The sequence below is a fragment of the Chiloscyllium punctatum genome, chromosome 3 (assembly GCF_047496795.1).
Source record: "Chiloscyllium punctatum isolate Juve2018m chromosome 3, sChiPun1.3, whole genome shotgun sequence".
NCBI lineage: Eukaryota > Metazoa > Chordata > Chondrichthyes > Orectolobiformes > Hemiscylliidae > Chiloscyllium > Chiloscyllium punctatum.
Window position 1 is genome coordinate 120,253,120 of NC_092741.1, and position 21,190 is coordinate 120,274,309.

Below are 21,190 nucleotides of genomic sequence, written 5' to 3' on the forward strand. Positions count from 1 at the left end.
AAGGAGGCGAGGGTGGAGTGGATAGGTGGAAAAGGCACGACATGGTTGAAGAGCTTCAGGGCAGAGGAAGTGACCTGGGAGTTGCAGTGGGAGAGGGACTCCCTGAGATTCTTGTAGAGAGAGGAGGAAAACTTCTTCAAGGCAGGCATCCTTGCAAGAGGATTCGCAGTAGGGTTAAAATCAACAAGGTAAAAACAATGATGCAGATGCTGGAAACCAAATTCTGGATTAGTGGTGCTGGAAGAGCACAGCAGTTCAGGCAGCATCCAACGAGCAGTGAAATCAAGGATGCCTGCCTTGAAGAGGTTTTCCTCCTCTCTCGACAAGAATCTCAGGGAGTCCCTCTCCCACTGCAACTCCCAGGTCATTTCCTCTGCCCTGAAGCTCTTCAACCATGTCGTGCCTTTTCCACCTATCCACTCCACCCTCCCCTCCCTGACCTATCACCTTCATCCCCTCCCCCACTCACCCATTGTGCTCGATGCTACTGTCTCTCCACTCCCACCCTCCTCTAGCTTATCTCTCCACGCTTCAGGCTCACTGCCTTTATTCCTGATGAAGGGCTTTTGCCCGAAACGTCGACTTCACTGCTTGTTGGATGCTGCCTGAACTGCTGTGGTCTTCCAGCACCACTAATCCAGAATTTGGTTTCCAGCATCTGCAGTTATTGTTTTTACCTAGACAGTTAAAGAAGTCAACCACATTGCTGTGGATCTGCTGTCACACGTAGGCCAAACTAGTGAAGGAGGGTAAAAGTCCTTTGCAGAAAGATATTAGTGAATCAGATGGGTTTTTAATGTCATTTATTATCATGATCACAATTGTTGAGACTAATCTTACATTCTAATTAGTAATCTAACCATCAGAGTATCAGCCTGGGTTCTCTGGATTACAATATCACATTATGATATCTCCCAAGTGAATAATTTAAAAACTTTCAGTTGTCTATTAGAATTCAGGATTATGCTTAATATCATGGGTATAATGCAGAATGATTATGATTAAAATGCTAGCAAAGAAATATTTTCACTATTTTTTAATAATTATACCCAATACCTTCAATAATTATAACATAAGATTTGACAGAATCTGTTATTTAGACAACACAATGTGAGGCAGATTGGAGATTCCACAGTTGATACACTAAGATGTTCTACTTTGTGTGTTAAACTGGCATGTAAATCTTTCATGCCCCCTGATGCTTTTTTAATATTTTGGAAGGACTGAGAGCCATTAGGGTTTGAAACATGTTTAACTCTTTGCAGTCAGCTTCAATTTATGAGCTCCTCACTACAGGTGAGATTGCTAACACTGAGTCAGGACTGACAGCATTGGACAAAGGTTGTCATTCCACAAATGTTTAAGTAATTATAATCACACTGGTCAAGTGCAATTACAGAAGTTAAAAGTTTGAGATTGAAAAATTCTACAATGCTAAATTAGACATTTAAACTACAGAGGTAATATATACAAATTTGATATTTCCTTTTCTTGTAAAGAAAAGGCCGAGGGACAACCTTAAAGGAGGACTTTGAAATGTCTTATTAAATTAGGCATCGTTCCATAAAGTGTCAGACTCCATTAATATTGGGACAGCAAATGCAGAGGCTATGACCAGATTAAGACAGTCACCAAAGAAATCAACTAGGAAATTAAGATGACTTTTTCTAACCCAGAGATGAGAATGTAGAAATCACAAGCAATAGAATGCAGAGCTCACTTGCATTATTCCCTTCAGAGTGCATGGTCTGACAACAAGTTAAAGCACATGCCATGCTCAAGCCAAACCAATTAAGATAATGAGCATGTTTGACTATGTAAAATAATGTTAAAGGTAACAAGCAAATGAATGGACTGCACATTAAAAAAAAGGCATTGTTTGCTGCTACAGGAAGTAGTTGAGGTGAATAACATTGATGTAGTAAAGACAAGCAAGGAAACTGATGGAATGTCAATTAATGCTGATAACATTAGTGAGGGAGGAAGCCACATTTAATTGGAGTTTGGACATATTGATGTAGTAAAGACAAGCAAGGAAACTGATGGAATGTCAATTAATGCTGATAACATTAGTGAGGGAGGAAGCCACATTTAATTGGAGTTTGGACATATTGGATCAAAAACCCTATTTCCACACTGCATGTTTTATATAATTGCATGCAACAGACCAAATAATTCTGAAGGCAGCTCCATTTCAGTCTTTAACAAATGGAATAAAAAGTGCTGTTAATTCTCCATAGTCAAATTTGAGAGTTACTTTAGGAGAAAGTCTTCCCACACATTCAAATGACTGAATTAAAATTCAAATGACTGAACAGTATAGTAGAGTGCTTGTCAATAGTGTGTCAACTTCAAGTTGTTAATATTTTGCAAAAAGTAAACTACATGTTCACTAGGAGGCCCCTTTATCAGTCACATATGAAATTCGGACGTGGCATAAAGGAACAAAAAAAAATTCCACTATTTTTCAAATAACAGCATCTCAAAGTCTGCATTTTAGTTGTAATCTCAGGCATATTTATTTGAATAATTGGTGCAGAGGGTTTTGATCTGCTCCGTTTCTCATCTGTGTCCCTCAGAAATCTCTGAGGAATATTGATTTGTCACAATAAAAAAAATCCACTTGCTCCTGCAGTTTTTTTTTAAAAACAGCACAGTTGCTCTCCAAATTGCTTACATTACTTGGAAATATTATTTGAAACAAACCTGAAGTTTACCCCATAACCTGCACTTGTCACATCCAACACAGTCCATTATACGGGAGATATTTTTAAAATGAAGTCTGAACTCTTCCTAATAAAAAAGATTAAAAATCATAACTCATTACTTGAATTTAACCTCATAAACAGTAAGGCATGATTGATTTAAGTTAGCACAAGTTAAGCAGGCATTATGAAAATGCACCATACAATATATATATGCCTTTGATCTCCGATGTCTTGCTAATTTTAAATAGGAATGCATCTATTCAGTAGAACCTTAAATCACAACTTGATTTCTGCTATACACCACTTCTGAGTCTAGTCTTTACTTTTCCGTTGTTTTAGTTAGACACACAAGAGCCTGCCTATAACTGTATGCTGTCCCAGACTGCATGAACTGTTTAGAATGCTAAAATGTAATACATGGAGTAATTGGCAACAATAACATTTATAGTACATAATTAACTGAGAAGAGAGTCCAAAGAAGCTTCACAGTGATTAATCAAATAAAAACTGACACCAAACCAAAGGAGCAGATATCAGAAGATGTGAGCAAAGCATGGTCAAAGAGGTAGATCTTAAAGGAGTAAAGAAAAGTGGATAGGTGAAGACATTTAGAGATGGAAGTCGAAAGCTTACAGCTCAAACTGCTGAAGACGAAAGAAAAGGGGATGAGGGCTTTGGAGGGAAAAACCAACAGATATGAAATTAGAGAGAGGATCAAATGGTCAATGTTTGATGGTATAGTTGTGTGTGTTGTGGCACAGTAGGAGTAAAATTGATTTGGAAGATAGGAGAAACCAGGTGTTAAAAGATACAAGGAAAAGATAAGAGAGTAGGAACCCCAGGCAAAATGGCAGAGGGGCTGACCATATATATGGTTCAAAGAGTTTACATAGATGGAAAGAGAGTTCAGATTGAGAGGGATTAAGTAAACAGAAATGGATAGAAAGCGTATGAGGAATTCCTCAGCGCAGAGGCAGAGAGATATTATGTCAAAGAGAAACTCAACAGTGGATCTTGGATGGTAATACAGAGTTATTTTGTTTAAAAACAGGAAAGGTCATAGGGGGTCGAAAAAGATGAGGTGTTCAAAAGAGTCAGAGTAACAGAGGTGCAAAGGGAAAGTCCAATCAGTGATAAAGTGACATGGAGCACCATTGTGGTTTAGGTTGGTCAGGTGATGGAAACTAGTCAGGCAGGGAGAGAGGCAAAGAAGGAAGCACTAGGCTATCCAAGAATTGAATCCAAACTTGAGATAGTGGCAGTAGAACAGGCAGAAGAATAGAAAAAAGCATTAAGTCGGGAATCGAGAGGGAGTTTTGGCAGAAGACGCAAGAAAAACAACTCTGTGCAATCAGAAAAATTCAGCTAAATGATAACATTTGCTTGGAAACCAAAATGCAACAGTAATATATAAAGATGGAAAATCGAAGAAGAAAATTTTTCCTAGGTCAGTAATTGGAGCAGAGTAGACCAGTTGGCCCTTTTAGCAAGATCATGACTGATCTTCTACCTCAACTCCATCTTTCTGAACTCTTTCTCGCTTTGTACCCAAAAGTCTATTGCCCTCCTTCTTGAAGATATCAGGAAACTTGGTAAACATTACACAAATTTTATAACTAACAAAACTTTTTGAAAAGAAACTTCAGAATTATTCATTATAAGCGATACCCTAAATAGGCAAAACACTGTTAACATTTTACCTTTAATGTTTTAGCCTCTTTCTTGTCGCCTGCAAACATTGACTTCTCATCAAAATGCATAGGAAATGACCTATTGTAAAGGAAAATTATATGTATTCTGAATACCGTAAACAAAGTATAATTTGAATTAAACTGTCCAAGTTTTGAACATGCAGGTCAATTAATGAGACGAATTAGAAAAACGACCAACTTCTCAAGATTGTAATTTAAAAAACACTTTTGGAAAATTTTTAAACAGGAATGTAGTAATATTGCTCTTTAAGCTCTGCACATTACAGATTTTTAAATGAAAAGCTTGTAAAGTCAAAATATAAATCACAATCCTGAAACAAATTCATAAAGCTCTGCATTAATGCATCACAAATATCAAAGACACAGTCCAAGGGATGCATGATTGTAATTTTCAATGTTTGAGAATCAGGAACTTGACAGAAAATCAAGGCGCCATTATTAATTTCCAAACAAATTGTATTTTCTAGAAAATAGGCAAAATAATGCACAAAATAAACTTTAATAATTTAAGGAAAACAAGAACAACAACAATCTGAATTGGGATCCCTGGTGTCTTTCTCTGTGTCCCCCTACCACACTAGCCTATCCCAAAGGAATACAGAGCCCTACGTAGGGCTAATTGCTCTAAACCAAACATAATAGAAATTAGACATTCAAGCTTCTAATCTTGATGCTCGAATCAGACCATTGATCAGTCTAGCTAGTGGATTGGAATACAAGAGAAAGGCACTATTGCTTTAATTGTGGCAACGTCATTCTGACAAATTCAATAAAAGTGATTGCACTAGGAATGTACACACACTTCAAGTAAACACCAAAGTTGCTGAGGTGAAAGAAATGAACCTAGTGAGACATAGATTATGAGTTTTATACTCAGTTTAGAATCAAGAGCAATTTAAGATTATGAAGACGAAGGGGAACAATGAAGGCGCCAGTAATAATCAATTTAGTACTTGTCCATATAACTTTTTAAGAACAGGCAGAAGATAGTGGCTGTTCTAAATTTGGGAAATGCTGGTGGCCCACAATTAACAAAAGCTATACTTAATCAATGGCAGGGAATTCCTACAATGTCTTCTCTACTTTCGCTCATGTTAATCTTCTGATGTCCCAGGTTTCATCCTCTGCCTTCAAATTTCTCATTTGTGGGGTATCCCTTGGTGACAATGTCCAAAAACAGTGTCAGCTTCTACATGTATACTGCTGACATCCAGCTCTACCTCACCACCATTTCTGGCCTTCCTTAAAAAAAATGTCTCACTGCCAACCTGATATCTGGTACTGGATGAACAAAACTTTCATCCAATTGAATACTGGGAAGACCAAAGCTATTGTCTTTGAATTCTGCAACAAACTAAAATTTTCTAAAGTGAGCAGACAGTTGCATATCAGTGTCATCACTAACAGGGCTCATTTCCACCTCTACATCATCACTTGATTCCAGCTATATTTCATTCATTTATTTTGTTAAAACATCCCTCATAACTATTCTAGTACACGCCAGGCTAACCTTCTACACTGCAACCTCCAAAAACAAGGTCATCCTAAATTCTGTTGCTTAAGTGGTACACCAAATTTAGCTCATTTATCATAGTAGCTGCTTGCTGATCTACACCGTCGCCTAATTAAGGACAGCCACTACTTTTTGTGGACTTTAGCAAGGCCTTCGACAAGGTTCTGCTTTGTAGGCTGGTTAGTAAGGTTAGATCACACAGGATCCAAGGACAGCTAGCCAACTGGATGCAAAGTTGGCTTGAAGGTAGGAGATAGAGGGTGGTGGTGGAGGGTTCTTTTTTGACTAGTGGTGTATCACAAGGATCAGTGTTGTTCATTATTTATATAAACAAACTGAATGAGAATATAACAGACTTGGTTAGTAGGTTTGCGGATGACATCAGAAGTGGTGGTATAGTGGAGAGTGAGGAAGGTTATCTAAAGAGTACAACTTGATCAACTGGGCCAGTGGGCTGAGAAATAGCAGATGGATTTTAATCGAGATAAATGTGAGATGTTGCACTCTCAAGACAAATGGTCAGAGTTTGGGGAGTGTTGTTGAACAGAGGGAACTAAGGGTGCAGGTACATAGCTCCTTGAAAGTGGTACCACAGATACACAGCATGGTGAAGAAAGCGTTTGGTACACTTACCTTCACTGTTTAGAACATTGAGTACAGCAATTGGGACATCATGTTACAGCTGTACAAGACATTAAAAAGTCCACATTTGGAGTACCGCATACAATTCTGGTCACCCTGCTGCAGGAAGGATGTTACTAAACTTGAAAATGTGTAAAAAAGATTTACAAGGATATTACCAAGACAGGAAGGTTTGAATTATAAGAGGAGGCTGGATAAGTTTGGACGTTTTTTTTACTGGAGCATAGGAGCTTAACAGGTGACATTATAAAAGTGTACAAAATCATGAAGGATAGAGATAATGTAAATACATTCACAGAGATGTACAGCACTGAAACAAACCCTTTGGTCCAACTTGTCCATTCTGACCACATATTCCAATCTAATCTAGTCCTAAGTAGCCAAAGTCTTTTCTCCAGGGTAGGTGAGTCTAAAATTGGAGTGCATTCGTTTAAGTTGCGAGGAGAAAGATTTAAAAAGGGACCTGAGGGGCAACTTTTTTTTTTACACTATGCATATATGAAATGAGCTGCTAGAAGAAGTGGTAAAGGAGTGTACAATTATGACATTTTAAAAAATTTGGACAGGTACACAGAATGGAAAGTTTTAGTATACAATGGGCCAAACTTAGGCAAACGTGACTATTTCAATTTAGGAAACCTGGTCAGCATGGACAAATTGGGCTGAAGGGTCTGTTTCCATGCTGTATGATGCCTTGACATTCAATTCCATCACTGAATTCGCCACTAACAACATCCTTGGAGTCACCATTGGCCAGAAAATCAAAAGGACTTGTCACATCAACTGTGGTTACAACAACAGCTCAGAGGTTAGGAATACTCTAGCAAGTAACTCACCTCCTGTCCATCATCTATAAGACATGAGTCAGGAGTGTGGTGGAATACTCCCTACTTGCTTGGATGGGTATAGCTCCAATGACACTTAAAAAGCTTGATGCCATTCAGAATAAAGCATTTACTCCCTCCACCACTAGCAACAGTATGTACTATCACACGATGCACTGCAGAAATTCAAAGATCCTTACAGTATTTTCCAAACCCACTACTACATCCATCTACAAAAGATATATGCAGATACATGGGATCACCATCACTTGCTTGTCCCCCTCTAAGTCACTCATCAACCTGACTTGGAAATATATCGCCATTCCTTCACTCTCACTGGGCCAAAATCGTAGAATTCCCTCCCTGATGGCATGTGGGTCAACCCACAGCACATGGACTGGCATTGTTCAAGAGGGCAGCTCATCAACACCTTAAGAGCAACTAGGAACGAGCAACGAGACCAGCCAGTGATAACCACATGCCATGAATGGGTAAAAAACCCTTCACTTATCGTACCTTTGTCCACTCACTTAAACTCCGTAACATCTTTTGTAACCTCCATGTGTTCTTTAGCCCTATATTTCCTATGGCTCAGGGATCAAAGGATATGGGGAACAGGTGGGAATATGGTACTGAGTTAGATGATCAACCATACTCATGTCCTATGAATGAATTTAGAGAAAAACCCTCTGGTGTGACACCTCATCAAACGTCTTCTGGAAATCTATGTTCAGTATACCCAACAGCTTCCCTATTCACCGCTCATGTTACTTACTCAAAATACTCCAATAAATTTGTCAAAGATCATTTCCTTTTCACAAAACCAATTCTGCAAGATTACCGTGAACTTATCCAAGCGCCTGATATGATGTCTTTAATAATTTTCTGCATCTTCAAGGTGATAAACATTAACCTGTAGTTTCCAAGTTTACCAGCTTTCTGTCTCCTTCTCCATTTGTATAAAGACATTATATTTGCTATCATCCAATCTAGTAGGCCTGTTCCTGATTAAAGAACAGTTTAGAAAATCAAAATCAATGCATCAAATATCTCACTAGATTCTACGGTGAAGTCCATCAACACCCAAGATGCTTGTCAGTCCACAGCTCCAACAATTTACACATACTATCTCTGATGATTGTAATTTTCCTGAGCTTTGCCCTTCTTCCATTTCCTGATTTCTAGCTTCCCCGGAATTCTCCTAGTATCCTCTAGGGTGAAGACAAATGCAATACATTTGTTCAATTAATTTGTCATTTCCTTGTTTTCCATTAAGTGTCCAGTTTGACTTTCTACAGAATCAACACTAACTTTTAAAAAAATTACGTAAAGTTTGTTTTTAGATTTCTGGCTAGCCTTCTCTCGCACTCCAATTTTTCCTTATTAATATTTTGGTTATTCTACGTTGTTTTCTTATATTCTGCCCAACTTTCTGGCCTACCAACTGTCTTTGTAGAATTATATGCTTTTTTGATATGGAGGTACCAGTGTTGCACTGGGTTGGAGAAAGTTAAACATCACACAACACTAAATTATAGTCCAACAGGTTTATTTGGAAGAACAAGCTTTCGGAGGGCCACTCCTTCGTTCAAAAGCTTGCACTTCCAAATAAACCTTTTGGACTATAACGTGATGTTGTGTGATGTTTAACTATGCTGTTTTTAAAAAAAATGTCTTAGATTATCTTTAACACTCCTAGTTAACCATGGATGGTGTCTCCCTTGAAAATTTTCTTACTCGTTAGAATGTATCTATTCTGCAAATTCAAAAATATCCCCTAAATGACTGCCATTGCACCTCTACTGATCTATCCTTTAGACCAATTTGTCCACTCACTTTACCTAGCTCTGCTTTCATACCACAAGAATTGCCACCATCTAAATTTAAAGTGAGTTTTGCATTCATTTTTTTTTTCTCTCCCTCAAACTGAATGCATGACGGCTGTTGTGGTGCAGCAACAGTATCCCTACCTCTGAGCTAGGAGGCCTACGTCCAAATCCCACCTGCTTCAGAAGTACGTTCTAACATCCCTAGACAGATTGATTAAAAAAATACATCAGACTAAATGTAAAATTTCAATCCTATTATGGTCACTGCTACTTAGGGGTGACTACACTAGAAAATTATCGGGATGGCACAGTGGCTAGCACCGCTGCCTCACAGAGCCAGGGAACTGGGTTCAATTCCAGCCTCGGGGTACTGTCTTTGTGGAGTTTGCACATTCTCACCATGTCTGTGTGGGTTTTGCCAGGCGCGCCAATTTCCTACCACAGTCAAAAGATATGCAGGTTGGGTGGACTGGTCATACTAATTTACCTGTAGTGTTCAGGGATGTGCAGGTTAGGTGTGCTGGTCATGGGAAATGCAGGGTTACAGTGACAGGGTAGGAGATGGGATCTGGGTGGGATGCTCTTCAGAGGATTGGTGTGGACTTGTTGGGTCGAATGGCCTGCTTTCACATTGTGGGGATTAAATAAAAAAAGACATTAGTTAATTCTCTCTCATTGCACAATACCATGTTTAGTATAGCCTGCTCTCTAGTTGCCTCCAGAACATACTGCTACAAGATACTAACAAATATTGTGAACTCAAAGCTATATTTGTCCATTTGCCTTTCCTTGTCAATGTATAGATTAACATCTCCCAGATTATAGCTGTGTCTTTCTGACAAATTCCCATTATCTCTTCCTTTATATCCTACACCAGTGTGTGGCTACTGTTAAGGGCCTAGTATATCACCCCTACAAATGACTCAGTTTCATTATCATTTCTCCTGAAACTGTTTCTATATCTTGTTTCCTGTGCTAAAACCGGCATTTATGCAACATAGCTACCCCTCCACTTTTTCATACTTGCCTATCCTTCAAGATTTGGTCCATATCATTCTACAGTCATTTCTCTGTAATAGCTAACAGATCTTACTTATTAATTTTTGTTTGAACACACAGTTCAGACATTGCGTTCTAAGGGTTATTTCCATTTGGATACATAACTATTAAGTTTTATCCTTTTTTTTCTGCAAATTCTGGTCTTACTGACCCCAAGATTAACTCTTGGATTCGTGCACTCTATTCTTCCCAAACACAGTCTGTTTAACATTTTCTGTTAATATCTTTTTCACAATCCTTGTCTCTACTCCTTGATTCCAAAAACTTGATCCCTTGCCCCCATTATTCAGTTTTAAATCTTATCTCCCCCCTAGTAATGTGGTTGGCAAGAACACTGGCTCCAGCACAGTGGAGACTTTCCCATCAGGACAGATCCCACTTTCCCAGTACTGGTGCCAGTTCCCACAAACCAGAACCACTCAGAGTCATGCATTCACCCCTCTAATCTGATTTGTCCTGTGCCACCTTTCACATGGTTCAAATAATAACTGACAGATTAAACTGGAGGTTTTTGCCTAACTCTTCACAAAGGCTATGCAAGACCTCCACCTTTGTCCTGCTTGTGTTGTTACCTACATGAACCGTGACAACTGGAACCTCCTCCTCCTGCTCCAAATTCCTCAAGCCCAGAGCAGATGTCCCAAACCCTGGCATTGGACAGGCCTCATATTTGCCTGGATTCAAGATCTTTGCTGCTGAGAACAGTGTTAATTCTTCTCACTATACTGCTCTCTACTACTGCTACAGTCCTTTTTAATTTCCTCGATTTTGTGTACTATAGTGCTGTGATCAGTTAGGTCATCCCCTGTAGCCCTCACTCCCAACTAAATAAGGTGAAAGAACCTCAAAAGTGTCAGCAATTGCAAAGGTGGAGACAGGAAAAGATGATAAGCACAGAATTCTTTTAAGCAGGTAGCACACAAATGTGAAGTAAAAAAGAAGAACTGATCAGAAATAGGTTTCTGAAGAATACAGATCAGAGGTATCAAGACTGCTTGGAGTAAGCAGCATGTGATTAAGAAGGTTTATGATAAGTTCAAAGTTCACTTAGGACAAGAAGTGAAACATAAAATGAACATAGATGAGATAGTGCAGCAACTGAGAAAGGACAGGATTTAAGAGATTACAATTTTGAAGTTATTAGTGAAGTGGGACATGGGGTGCTAATGTAATCCCAATATTTAAAAAAGGGGATAGAGAGAATAAAAGAGAATAATAGACCAGCGAGTCTGAGGTCATCTGTGGGGAAGATGCTAGAGTCCATTACCACGGATTTTATAACCGAGCACTTTGAAAACAGTGGTAAAATCAGACACAGTCAGCATGAATTTACAAAAGGGAATCATTCGAAGATTATTAGAGTTGATTGGGGGAGCCACTGGATGTGGTTGATTTGGACTTTCAAAACTCTTGACAAAATCCCACAAAGAGATTGATAATATGTAAAGTTAATGTGCGTGGAATGGGAATGTAGTGGATTGCAATGGACAGAAAATTGATTAGCAGACAGGATTAAATGGGTCTTTTTCTGAATGGCAGACAGTTGTTATTGGGGTACCTCAGCGATAGGTACGAGGACCCAAGCTGTCCACAATACGTGTTAATGATTTAGACGTGGGAACTAATTATATCGCAGAATTTGCAGATGAGCCAAACTGTGTGAAAGGGTGAGTTAAGGAAAAGCAGAGATGCTGCTGGACAGGCTAGCTGAATGGGCAAATGCATGGCAGATGCAATATAAAGTGGATAATATGAGGTCATTTATTTTGGTAGCAAAATAAGGCAGATTATTATTTGAATGGTTGTAAACAGAGAGGTAAATTTTCGAGATCCGGGTGTCCTTGTGCACCAGTGAAAATGTGCAGATGCAGTGGGTAGGAAAGAAGGCAAACTGCACGTTGGCCTTCATTGTGGGAGGTTTCAAGTACAGAACAAGAATGTCTTGCTGTAATTATACAGGGCATTGGTGAGGCCACATCTGAAATACTGCGTGCAGTTTTGATCTATTACCCGAGGAAGGATGCTCTTGCCATAGACGGCGTGCAAAGGTTTACCAAGTTGAGTTCTGGGATGGCGTATGAGGAGAGATTGAATTGGTTAGGATTTTATTGGCTGAAGTTTAGAAGAATGAGGGAGGATTTTATAGAAACCTATAAAATTCTAACATGACTAGATAAGTTAGATGCAGAAAGGATGTTCCTGATGGTGGGTGAGTCCAGAATAAGGGGCTGGTTTAAGGATAAGGGATAAACCTTTTAGGATTGTGATAAAGAGAAATGTTGTCACTCAGATTGATGAGCTTGCGGAATTCACTAGCACAGAAAATGATTGAGGTCAAAATATTGCATACTCAAAAAAGTGATAGATAAAGCTCTTGTGAGTAAAGGGATCAAACGAAATAGAGTATTAGAATATTGAGCTTGATGATCAGCCATGATCATGTTCAATGGCAGAACAGGCTCAAGGGGTCAAATGGCCTACTCCTGCTCCAATGAATTATTTAAAATAAAATTGAATGAAGAATACAATAGAGAGATGCTGAAAAGACTATGGTAAGATGTCAGGTCAAATAAGACTTTCAACAAGAAGCACACCTGCAGTATCAAACTTTGGTACTGTCCCAAACTTTGTTAAACTGAACTAGATTATGGATAACATGCACCTCACTTTCAAGGAAGAAGTGTACATTTTTAAGAACCTGATATAGAATGGCAGGAACCTCTCAGATGGTGGTAGACCAGCAGAAAGGTTGTGGTCCAATGTCAAATTTTGTCTGATTATTGATTGCTGTGAAAATTCTCGGAACATTTTGCTATAATGAAGGCTCTATATAAAAGCAAATTGTTCCCTTTATTGAATGGTTCACTTATAGGATAGCAAACTGTAGGTCAAATCCTGAACCTATCTCCATTTTTGATATTACACGGAATGTCTCAGTACAAAACCAGCCATTCAGTTCGACAAGTCTGTGTTGGTATTTCAGGTCATAGCATGACATCAAATTAACCTCAGAAAAAACATAATTCAAGTCTCATTGGCTAGGATTACAAGCTAGCAACATGGAAGCCCATATACTAAGTCAGTATTCCCACCTACAAAAAGGAATGCATGATATCACAAAACTATGTTTTAAAAATAAAGTGCTAAATTTAGTCATGGAGGGCAGGATAAATATTTGCTGCAAATTTAACACTCATCAGCAAATTATTGTTCTAAAACAACATGGGAGATCAACTATCTCCTTGTCAATTCACTTCCATAGTTTCTGAAAGAGTTTTAAAATTTCAGTTATCAATAAATAATTTTGTACAACCATTCTCGTGTCACATCCCATGAAGTATTTTTTCTTACTTGGTTTCCTCGAGAACTTCCAGCAGCTGCTTTTTGGTAATTGCATCTTCTGTTGCATTTCCAGTGTATAAGTCGACAATTGAACGTTCAAAATATAGAGCTACTTTAGACAAAGCTCTTAGTTGAATTAAGTACAAAAAATAGAGGTTTTTCAACCTTCTTGGACCTTCTCCTTTTGTTTCAGTAGGATGAAACCGAAATTGGAATTCTTCTAAATTTGGTCCCCATCTATGTCTTCCCCACCCATCTGAAACAACAGGTTAAACAATAGGTAAAGTGACACATTAGAATGATACTTTCCATTAATACATTACAACTGGTAATACCTAGATTTATAAGAAAAGATTGTTACTGGTCAATGAATGCACATAATTTTGTAGTACAAGACGACAGTTATCATCTGGTCAGACAAAACACATTCTCTACATACAGTCTAATAATCCTTCAGTTCAGCAAAATACATCAAATAAAAGGCACAGTTTCCATCAGCTAGTTATTGCTCTTTTTTTTAAGCTTGTAACAAATCCAGTTCTAAAACACCACTGTGGCAAGACTGAAAAGATATTCATTTCTTGTGCATCTGCAATTCAGTAATAGCTGATCTGACTGGAGTCAGTTTCTCACTCCTGACTGCTAAGTCTTTAACTAACGAGAATCAAAAGTAACCTACAGGCTCCTTAAAAAATATTAACTGACCCTACATCTACCTCTCTCTGGGAAAGAATTTCAGTGACTTGAAGCCTCCAAGTTATTTTCCTCCTCTATCTTAAATGGAAAATCTTTCACTTTCAAACTGTGCCCCACAACCATCCTATCAAGTTCCCTCAAGATGATCTTGGTCTCACTATGATTATCACAAGTTCATTTAAACTGCAATAAAAATGGCTCTTATCTGACCAGAAACTTTTCTTAAAAAGGTGGTGGGAGGGTGAGGTAATCAAAATCAAGTGAACCTTCTTCAAACTGCTTATAATGCAATTACATAACTGCTTAAATAAGGAGACCAAAACAGTACAACTGTAGCAAAACGTCCTTACTTTTCACAGAATCATAGAATTGCCACAATATGGAAGCAGGCCATTCAGCCTATCAAGTCCACATTGAGCCTCTGAACAACATTCCACTGAGATGACCCCCCCATAGCCAAGAGAAATGCAGTGTTACAGCAACAGGCTAAACCACGCAGCCTTTTACATTTCATTCTCCCAGCACCAGTGTTCCATTTGACCTTCTGATCACTTGGGTTACTTACATTAACTAACAATCTGACTTCTTGTGTGAAGTATGAACCAGAACATGTACCTCTATACCCTCATAGTTTGAATATAATTTCAATATGATTGCTGTACTTTTAGTAAATTTGTTAAAGAAACAAGCAAAAGTGGTATGGCCAGCATAATGCCAAGCAGCATTTGAGAAAGTGAAGGCCATCTTAATAAATGAACCAGTATTGACTGCCCTGATTTTCTAGACCTTCCAAAATGGCAATTAATGTTAGCGATCTAAGTACAGGTGCTGTCTTGTCACAGAAGGACAAGTCAGAATAGAAAAGACAGTGGGTTGCTCCTCTAAGAAACTAAACCAAGAGTAAAACCAAAGTCCAACCAGACCATAGCACTGCTTTCTCATGAGAGAGATGGCTGTTGGTGGTTTAATCTGAGGGTCATCGTGCCCCAGGCAAAGGGACAAATTGAGAAAGAGTTCCTCATGGTAATCTCAGCTGGTGCAGGAACTGAACCCACAGTGTTGGTATTACTCTGCACCGCAAACTAGTCATCCAGTCAACTGACCTAACTGATAACCTATCAAAAACAAAAGTACTCTGCTGCGGAAACAGACACTTTGCGGTTGTTGTTAGCTCTTCAAAACTTTAAAGTCTGCATCCAACAATGAAATAAGGAAATGATAACTTACACTGATTATAATCCACCAGCCTTTATTAAAAGGTTTAAAAATCAGGATGCAAGACAATTCAGTTGGGAGTTTTCTGTTGCAACGATTGTATGTAAAACAAATCATATTACAGGGAAAGATAATATAATCCCAGATTCTTTATCCTGACAGTAAAATGTCAGAATAACTTAAAGGCTTAAGGAATGCTAAGATTGTGTAAACGTTGGGGAGCGGGGGGGAAATTGAATGAAAGTCTGGTTTTGTTTTTTGCCACATGCTTTATAATCAAGAATGGGGATATGTAAAGAGTGTCTCTTTATATTTTATGCGCTTTGTAAAATTGCAAACTAACGTGAGAATGAGCATGTTTTGTAAGGGTGCTGTATGGTTTGAAATGAACTAACCAGACGTCCAGGCTAAGCATTGTGTAAACAACTATTTACACAAACAGTAATTGATGCTTGGTTGGAGACAAATTGAAACGGAGGGAATGTACAGATGCATCTCTGGTTGGCAACAAGTTGATTGGTATATGGACTAATGGGTAGATACCAATTAGAGATTTTTTGCCTGCTAACAACTGAGATTGGTTCATCAGCATCTAAACAGCTTTGATATGGGCACAAGATACACAGAGGTGCTCAGTTCTTCCCCAGCTCGAAAACAATCTCTCTCTTCTCTGCAGTCAAAATGAATCTTAAATCTGAAGAGTAACAGCATAACTTCCCTACAACAGTTGTTTTAAGGCAGAGACCTTTTATAAATGAACCAGCCATCTCTCTTACAAATGATTGGCAATGATCTGAGAAAGACAACTGAAGGAACACACTGGCAAGCAGAAGAGTCATAAGAATCATCTCAGCAACAGAATCAGAGAACAAAATCTACTGAACTGTCTTTCAGCATTTACACTCTAGTAATAACCTGTTTTCCCTGTATGTTTGTCTATTTCTGTGCTTGTAAGGGGTGTTTATAATGGGATTAGAACTGTTACATTCTGGCAGTTTATAACTGTTTATCTTTAGCTACAGTTTAATTACTAGCAATGAATAGTTCTTTTGTTAAGTTCAGAAATTAGGACTGTGCTTTCTATTAACCTTGATTTGAAAATCAAGTAAATTGGAAGACTGCATACTTTTTAAAATCTTTAACTTTTGTGACAACTCTGGGAATACTAAGGCTCAATCACCAGCACACTACTTGAGTCTGAATTTGATTTATTGGTGTCATATGTATCAAAATAGAGTGAAACATGTTGTTTTGTGTGTTATACAGGCAGGTCATTCCATACAAAGTGCATCAGGACATAGAACAGGATGCAGAATGCAGTGCTACAACCACTGAAAAGGTGCAGGGAGAGAGAGATCAGAATTAACATTTGAGAGGTCTGTTCAAAAGTCAGATAACAGTAGGGAAGAAGTTGTCCTTGAATCCATTCGTACTTTTATATCTTTTGTTTGATGGGAGAGTGTACAACTGGGCTGGGATGGGTCTTTGATGATGTTGGTTGCTTTCTCAAGGCATCAGGAAGTATAGGTGGAGTCAATGGATGGAAGGCTGGTTTGCATGTTGGACTATGGTGCATCTATAAAAATCGGTACGAGTACTTGTGGACATGTTGAATTTCCTTAGCATCCTGAGGAAGTACAGACGTTGAATGTCGTAACACAAATGTCATTCAATTATGATCACTGCTATCAAGTGGGTGCCTTCATTATGAAGTATAAATTAATCTTGTCTGATTGAACATTACCAGATCTGAGAAAAATTGGACACTGAACGGACATCTTAATACTCCAACAAATGGATACTTATTGCAAGTTAACCAGTAAATAACTCTCTGATCTGAACAAGATGTTCTGAAGTTTTAAAGTAGGAAATTATTTGCACTTACCATCAAGTAGATACTTTGCACTGAGGTGTAGATTGATACTGGCATGAAGCCCAGAAATCAACCTATAAAATACTCTCTTTTCAAGGCACAGACCTACAAGCATGAATGTTCACATAATCAGTAAAATTAGAGCACGGTTAATTTATTTTACAGTGCAGAAAAATATATAATTTTACAGAATATACAAATTTACCTTCACATTAAATTACAAAACGGGGTAAAAACAATGACTGCAGATGCTGGAAACCAGATTCTGGATTAGTGGTGCTGGAAGAGCACAGCAGTTCAGGCAGCATCCAAGTAGCTTTGAAATCGACATTTCGGGCAAAAGCCCTTCGTCAGGAATGATGAAGGGCTTTTGCCTGAAACGTCAATTTCGAAGCTACTTGGATGCTGCCTGAACTGCTGTGCTCTTGCAGCACCACTAATCCTGAATTAAATTACAAAATGTCTAATGTTTCATTTCAAAGGAGCTCTGAAGGATGCTTTGAAGTGATTAAAATTGCTGTTCAGAATTATTCCATCAATCCTTTCACTAACTCCATAAAACCTCTCCTTATAAACTACTGACTAATATTCCTCTGCATTCTTGTTCCTCAAGATAGTTCACACCATTTTACTTTTTGAACATTAGACAGCATACACTATAACTGTGACAAATAATCATGGCCATAAGTTTAGCCTTTTCTCCTTTTTGAATCATAAATTAGGTGCTTACACCCTTCAGTGGAGTGGGTGTTTAGTGAGGGAGATGATGTCTCACTCTTACATTTACCAAAGGTTAATGCTAAAAAGTCATGGCCTATGGAATTATGTGATAAACAGTGAATTTTGCTTTCAAAATAAGATTGATGCTCAAAATAGATGATGATGATGTGCAATTAAAAGTGCAACTAATAATAAAATGGTGATAAGATTTCAATGTTTCACAGCTATTTGAAACACAGGAAACAGGAGTGGATCATCCAGCCACTTGTCCCTCCTCCATAATTCAAAATAATCATGGCTGATCATCCAATTCAGTACATTGTTCCAACTTCCTCCTCATACCTTTTGACCCCTTTGTCGAAAGAAATATATCTATTTCCTTCTTGAAAATATTTCACGCTCTAGCCTCAACTCCTTTCTGTAGCAGAGAATTCCACTGGCTCACTACTAATCTATCACCATTTACAGAATAATCTGTTCCTGTTTTACTGCCAAAGTAGATAACTTCACATTTATTCATATTACACTTTGTCTGCCATGCACTTGACCACTAACTCAACTTGTCCAAATTATAAGTATCCTTGCATTCTTCTCAACAGTTCACTCTCCCACCCAGTTTTGTGTCATCTGCAAACTAGGAAATATGGCAAGCTTTAGTTTAATCAGCATATTAAGAACCAGCACTCTCGATAAACCTGGAAAAACGTGTCTAAAATATCAGGTTTTCTCTGAAAAGTCCGAACAGTCAGTTGAGCATGAGTGAGAAGGCTCTCTGATGGCAAGTTTTAAGGCAAAGTTACATTATTATTTAAGTGATTTATGCTGTAAATTAAGTATATCAGTGACAATGTATACACCCAAATCATGTTTCTATTACTTAATGCGTGCGTTTTACAAATGATTATATAAAATATCTTGATCAACGGAATACTTGTTCAACCAGCACAGTCTTAGCTACTGGTTAATAAAAATATCTAAATCATTTATATATATTGTGAATAGCTGGGTCCATGCACTGATCCCTGTGGTACCACTACTACTAGCCTACTGCTCAGAAAAAGAGCTGTTTATTCCTACTCTTTGCTTCATACCTACCGAGCAGTTCTCTCCATCCATATCAGTACATTAACCCCAATCTCACCTGCTTTCGTTTTACATGATCTCTTATTTGGGACCTTGCCAAAAGGCTTCTGAAAGTACACATAAACCACTTCCACTGGATCCCCCTTATCAACTCCAAAGTTACGTCCTCAAAATATTTCAGCAGGTTTGTCAAGTATGATTTCCCTTTCACAAATATACACCGACTGTCGGTCCTGCCATTGTTACTAAACTTTTTATAATGGACTCCAGCATTTTACCTACCATGTCAACATAACCTGTAAACAGTTCAATATTCTCTCTGGTTGTTTTCTTAAATAGTGGAGTTATGTTGGCCATCCTACAATCCATAAGGATTGTTCCAGAGTCTATAGAATAGAGTCATAGAGATGGACAGCACAGAAACAGATCCTTCAGTCCAACTCGTCCATGCTGACCAGATATTCTAGACTAATCTAGTCCCAATTACCAGCACTTGGCCCATATCTCTCTAAACCGCCCTGTTCATATACCCATCCAGATGACTTTTAAAATGTTGTAATTATACCAGCCTTCACCATTTCCTCTGGCAGCTCAGTCCATACACATACCGCCCTATGCATAAAAATGTTGCCCCCATGTCCCTTTTAAATCTTTCCCCTCTCACCCTAAACCTATGCCCTTGGGTTCTGGACTCCCCCAACCCAGGGAAATGTACCCTATCCATGCCCCTCATTTTTTAATTGATCTCTAGAAGCTCACCCCTCAGCTTCAGACACTCCAGGGAAAACATCCCCAGCCTATTCAGTCTCTCCCTATAGCTCAAACTCTCTAAACCCTTGTAAATCTTTTCTGAACCCTCCCAAGCTTCACAACATCCTTCCGATAGGAGGAAGACCAGAATTGCACTCAGTATTTCAAAAGTGGCCGAACCAATGACCTCCCAACTCCTATACTCAATGCTCTGACCAATAAAAGTAACCAAACACCTTCTTCACTATCTTATCTACCTGTGACTCCATTTTCAAGGAACTATGAAACTGCGCTCCAAGGTGTCTTTGTTCAGCAACACTACCATTAAGTATAGTGATTTACCTTTCCAAAATGCAATATCTCACATTTATTTAAATTAAACTCCATCTGCTACTCCTCGGCTCATTGGCCCACCTGATCAAGATCCCATTGTATTCTGAAGGAACCTTCTTTGCTGTCCACTATACCTATAATTTTGGCATTATCTGCAAACTTACTATGTTCACATCCAAATCATTGATATAAATGACAAAAAGCAAGGGACCCATTACTGATCCCTGTGGCACACCACTGGTCATAGGGCTCCAGTCTGAAAAGGAACCCACCACCACCACCCTCTGTCTTCTATCTTGAAAGATTACCAGCAACGAACCCACTATTTCTCGTGTATCTTCCTTAAGTATTATGAGGTGAAGATGATCAGGCTATTTATGTATTGGTCCTTAATCCCAATTTCCCCAACATCATTTTTCTACTAATGCTGATTTCCTGCAGTTCCTCCCTCTCACTAGACCCCATGTTCCCCAATATTATTCACGTCCTCACTTGTGAAGGCCAAGCCAAAGTTTATATTTAATTGGACTACCTGTTTGTGTTCCCCATTACCTCCCCGTTTCTGACTATGTTTGTACGTGTTGATCTTCTCTTCACGCACTAAAAGAAACTTTTACAATCAGATTGTATGTTCCCTACAAGCTTATTCTTGCACTCTATTTTCCCCCTCCTAATCAATTAATTTGTTCTCCTTTGCTAAATTTAAATAGTCCCAAAACCTCTTTTCAATGGTCAGTTTGTATGCACCACCTTGGATTTAATACTATCTTTAATTTCATGGTTAGCTATTGTCAGGCCACCTCTCCAGTTTCATTTTTGTGCCAGACAAGAATGAACAATTACTGCAGTTTCTCCATGCAAGAGTGCAGTAAGGTTTAAAATCATAAAGCT

At 38.5% G+C, this 21,190-nt stretch overlaps 1 protein-coding gene across 1 annotated transcript in view; it reads right to left on the reverse strand.

The window, feature by feature from the left end:
- Positions 1-21,190, reverse strand: part of ero1b (endoplasmic reticulum oxidoreductase 1 beta) — an 83,881-nt gene that overhangs the window by 14,030 nt on the left and 48,661 nt on the right. Inside the window, exons 11-14 of the mRNA XM_072559579.1 lie at positions 17,426-17,518; positions 13,639-13,885; positions 4,409-4,478; positions 2,707-2,793 (exon numbers count right to left, since the gene is read on the reverse strand). Of these exons, the coding sequence (XP_072415680.1) occupies positions 2,707-2,793; positions 4,409-4,478; positions 13,639-13,885; positions 17,426-17,518 (497 nt within the window). The remainder of the gene's footprint in view (positions 1-2,706; positions 2,794-4,408; positions 4,479-13,638; positions 13,886-17,425; positions 17,519-21,190) is intronic.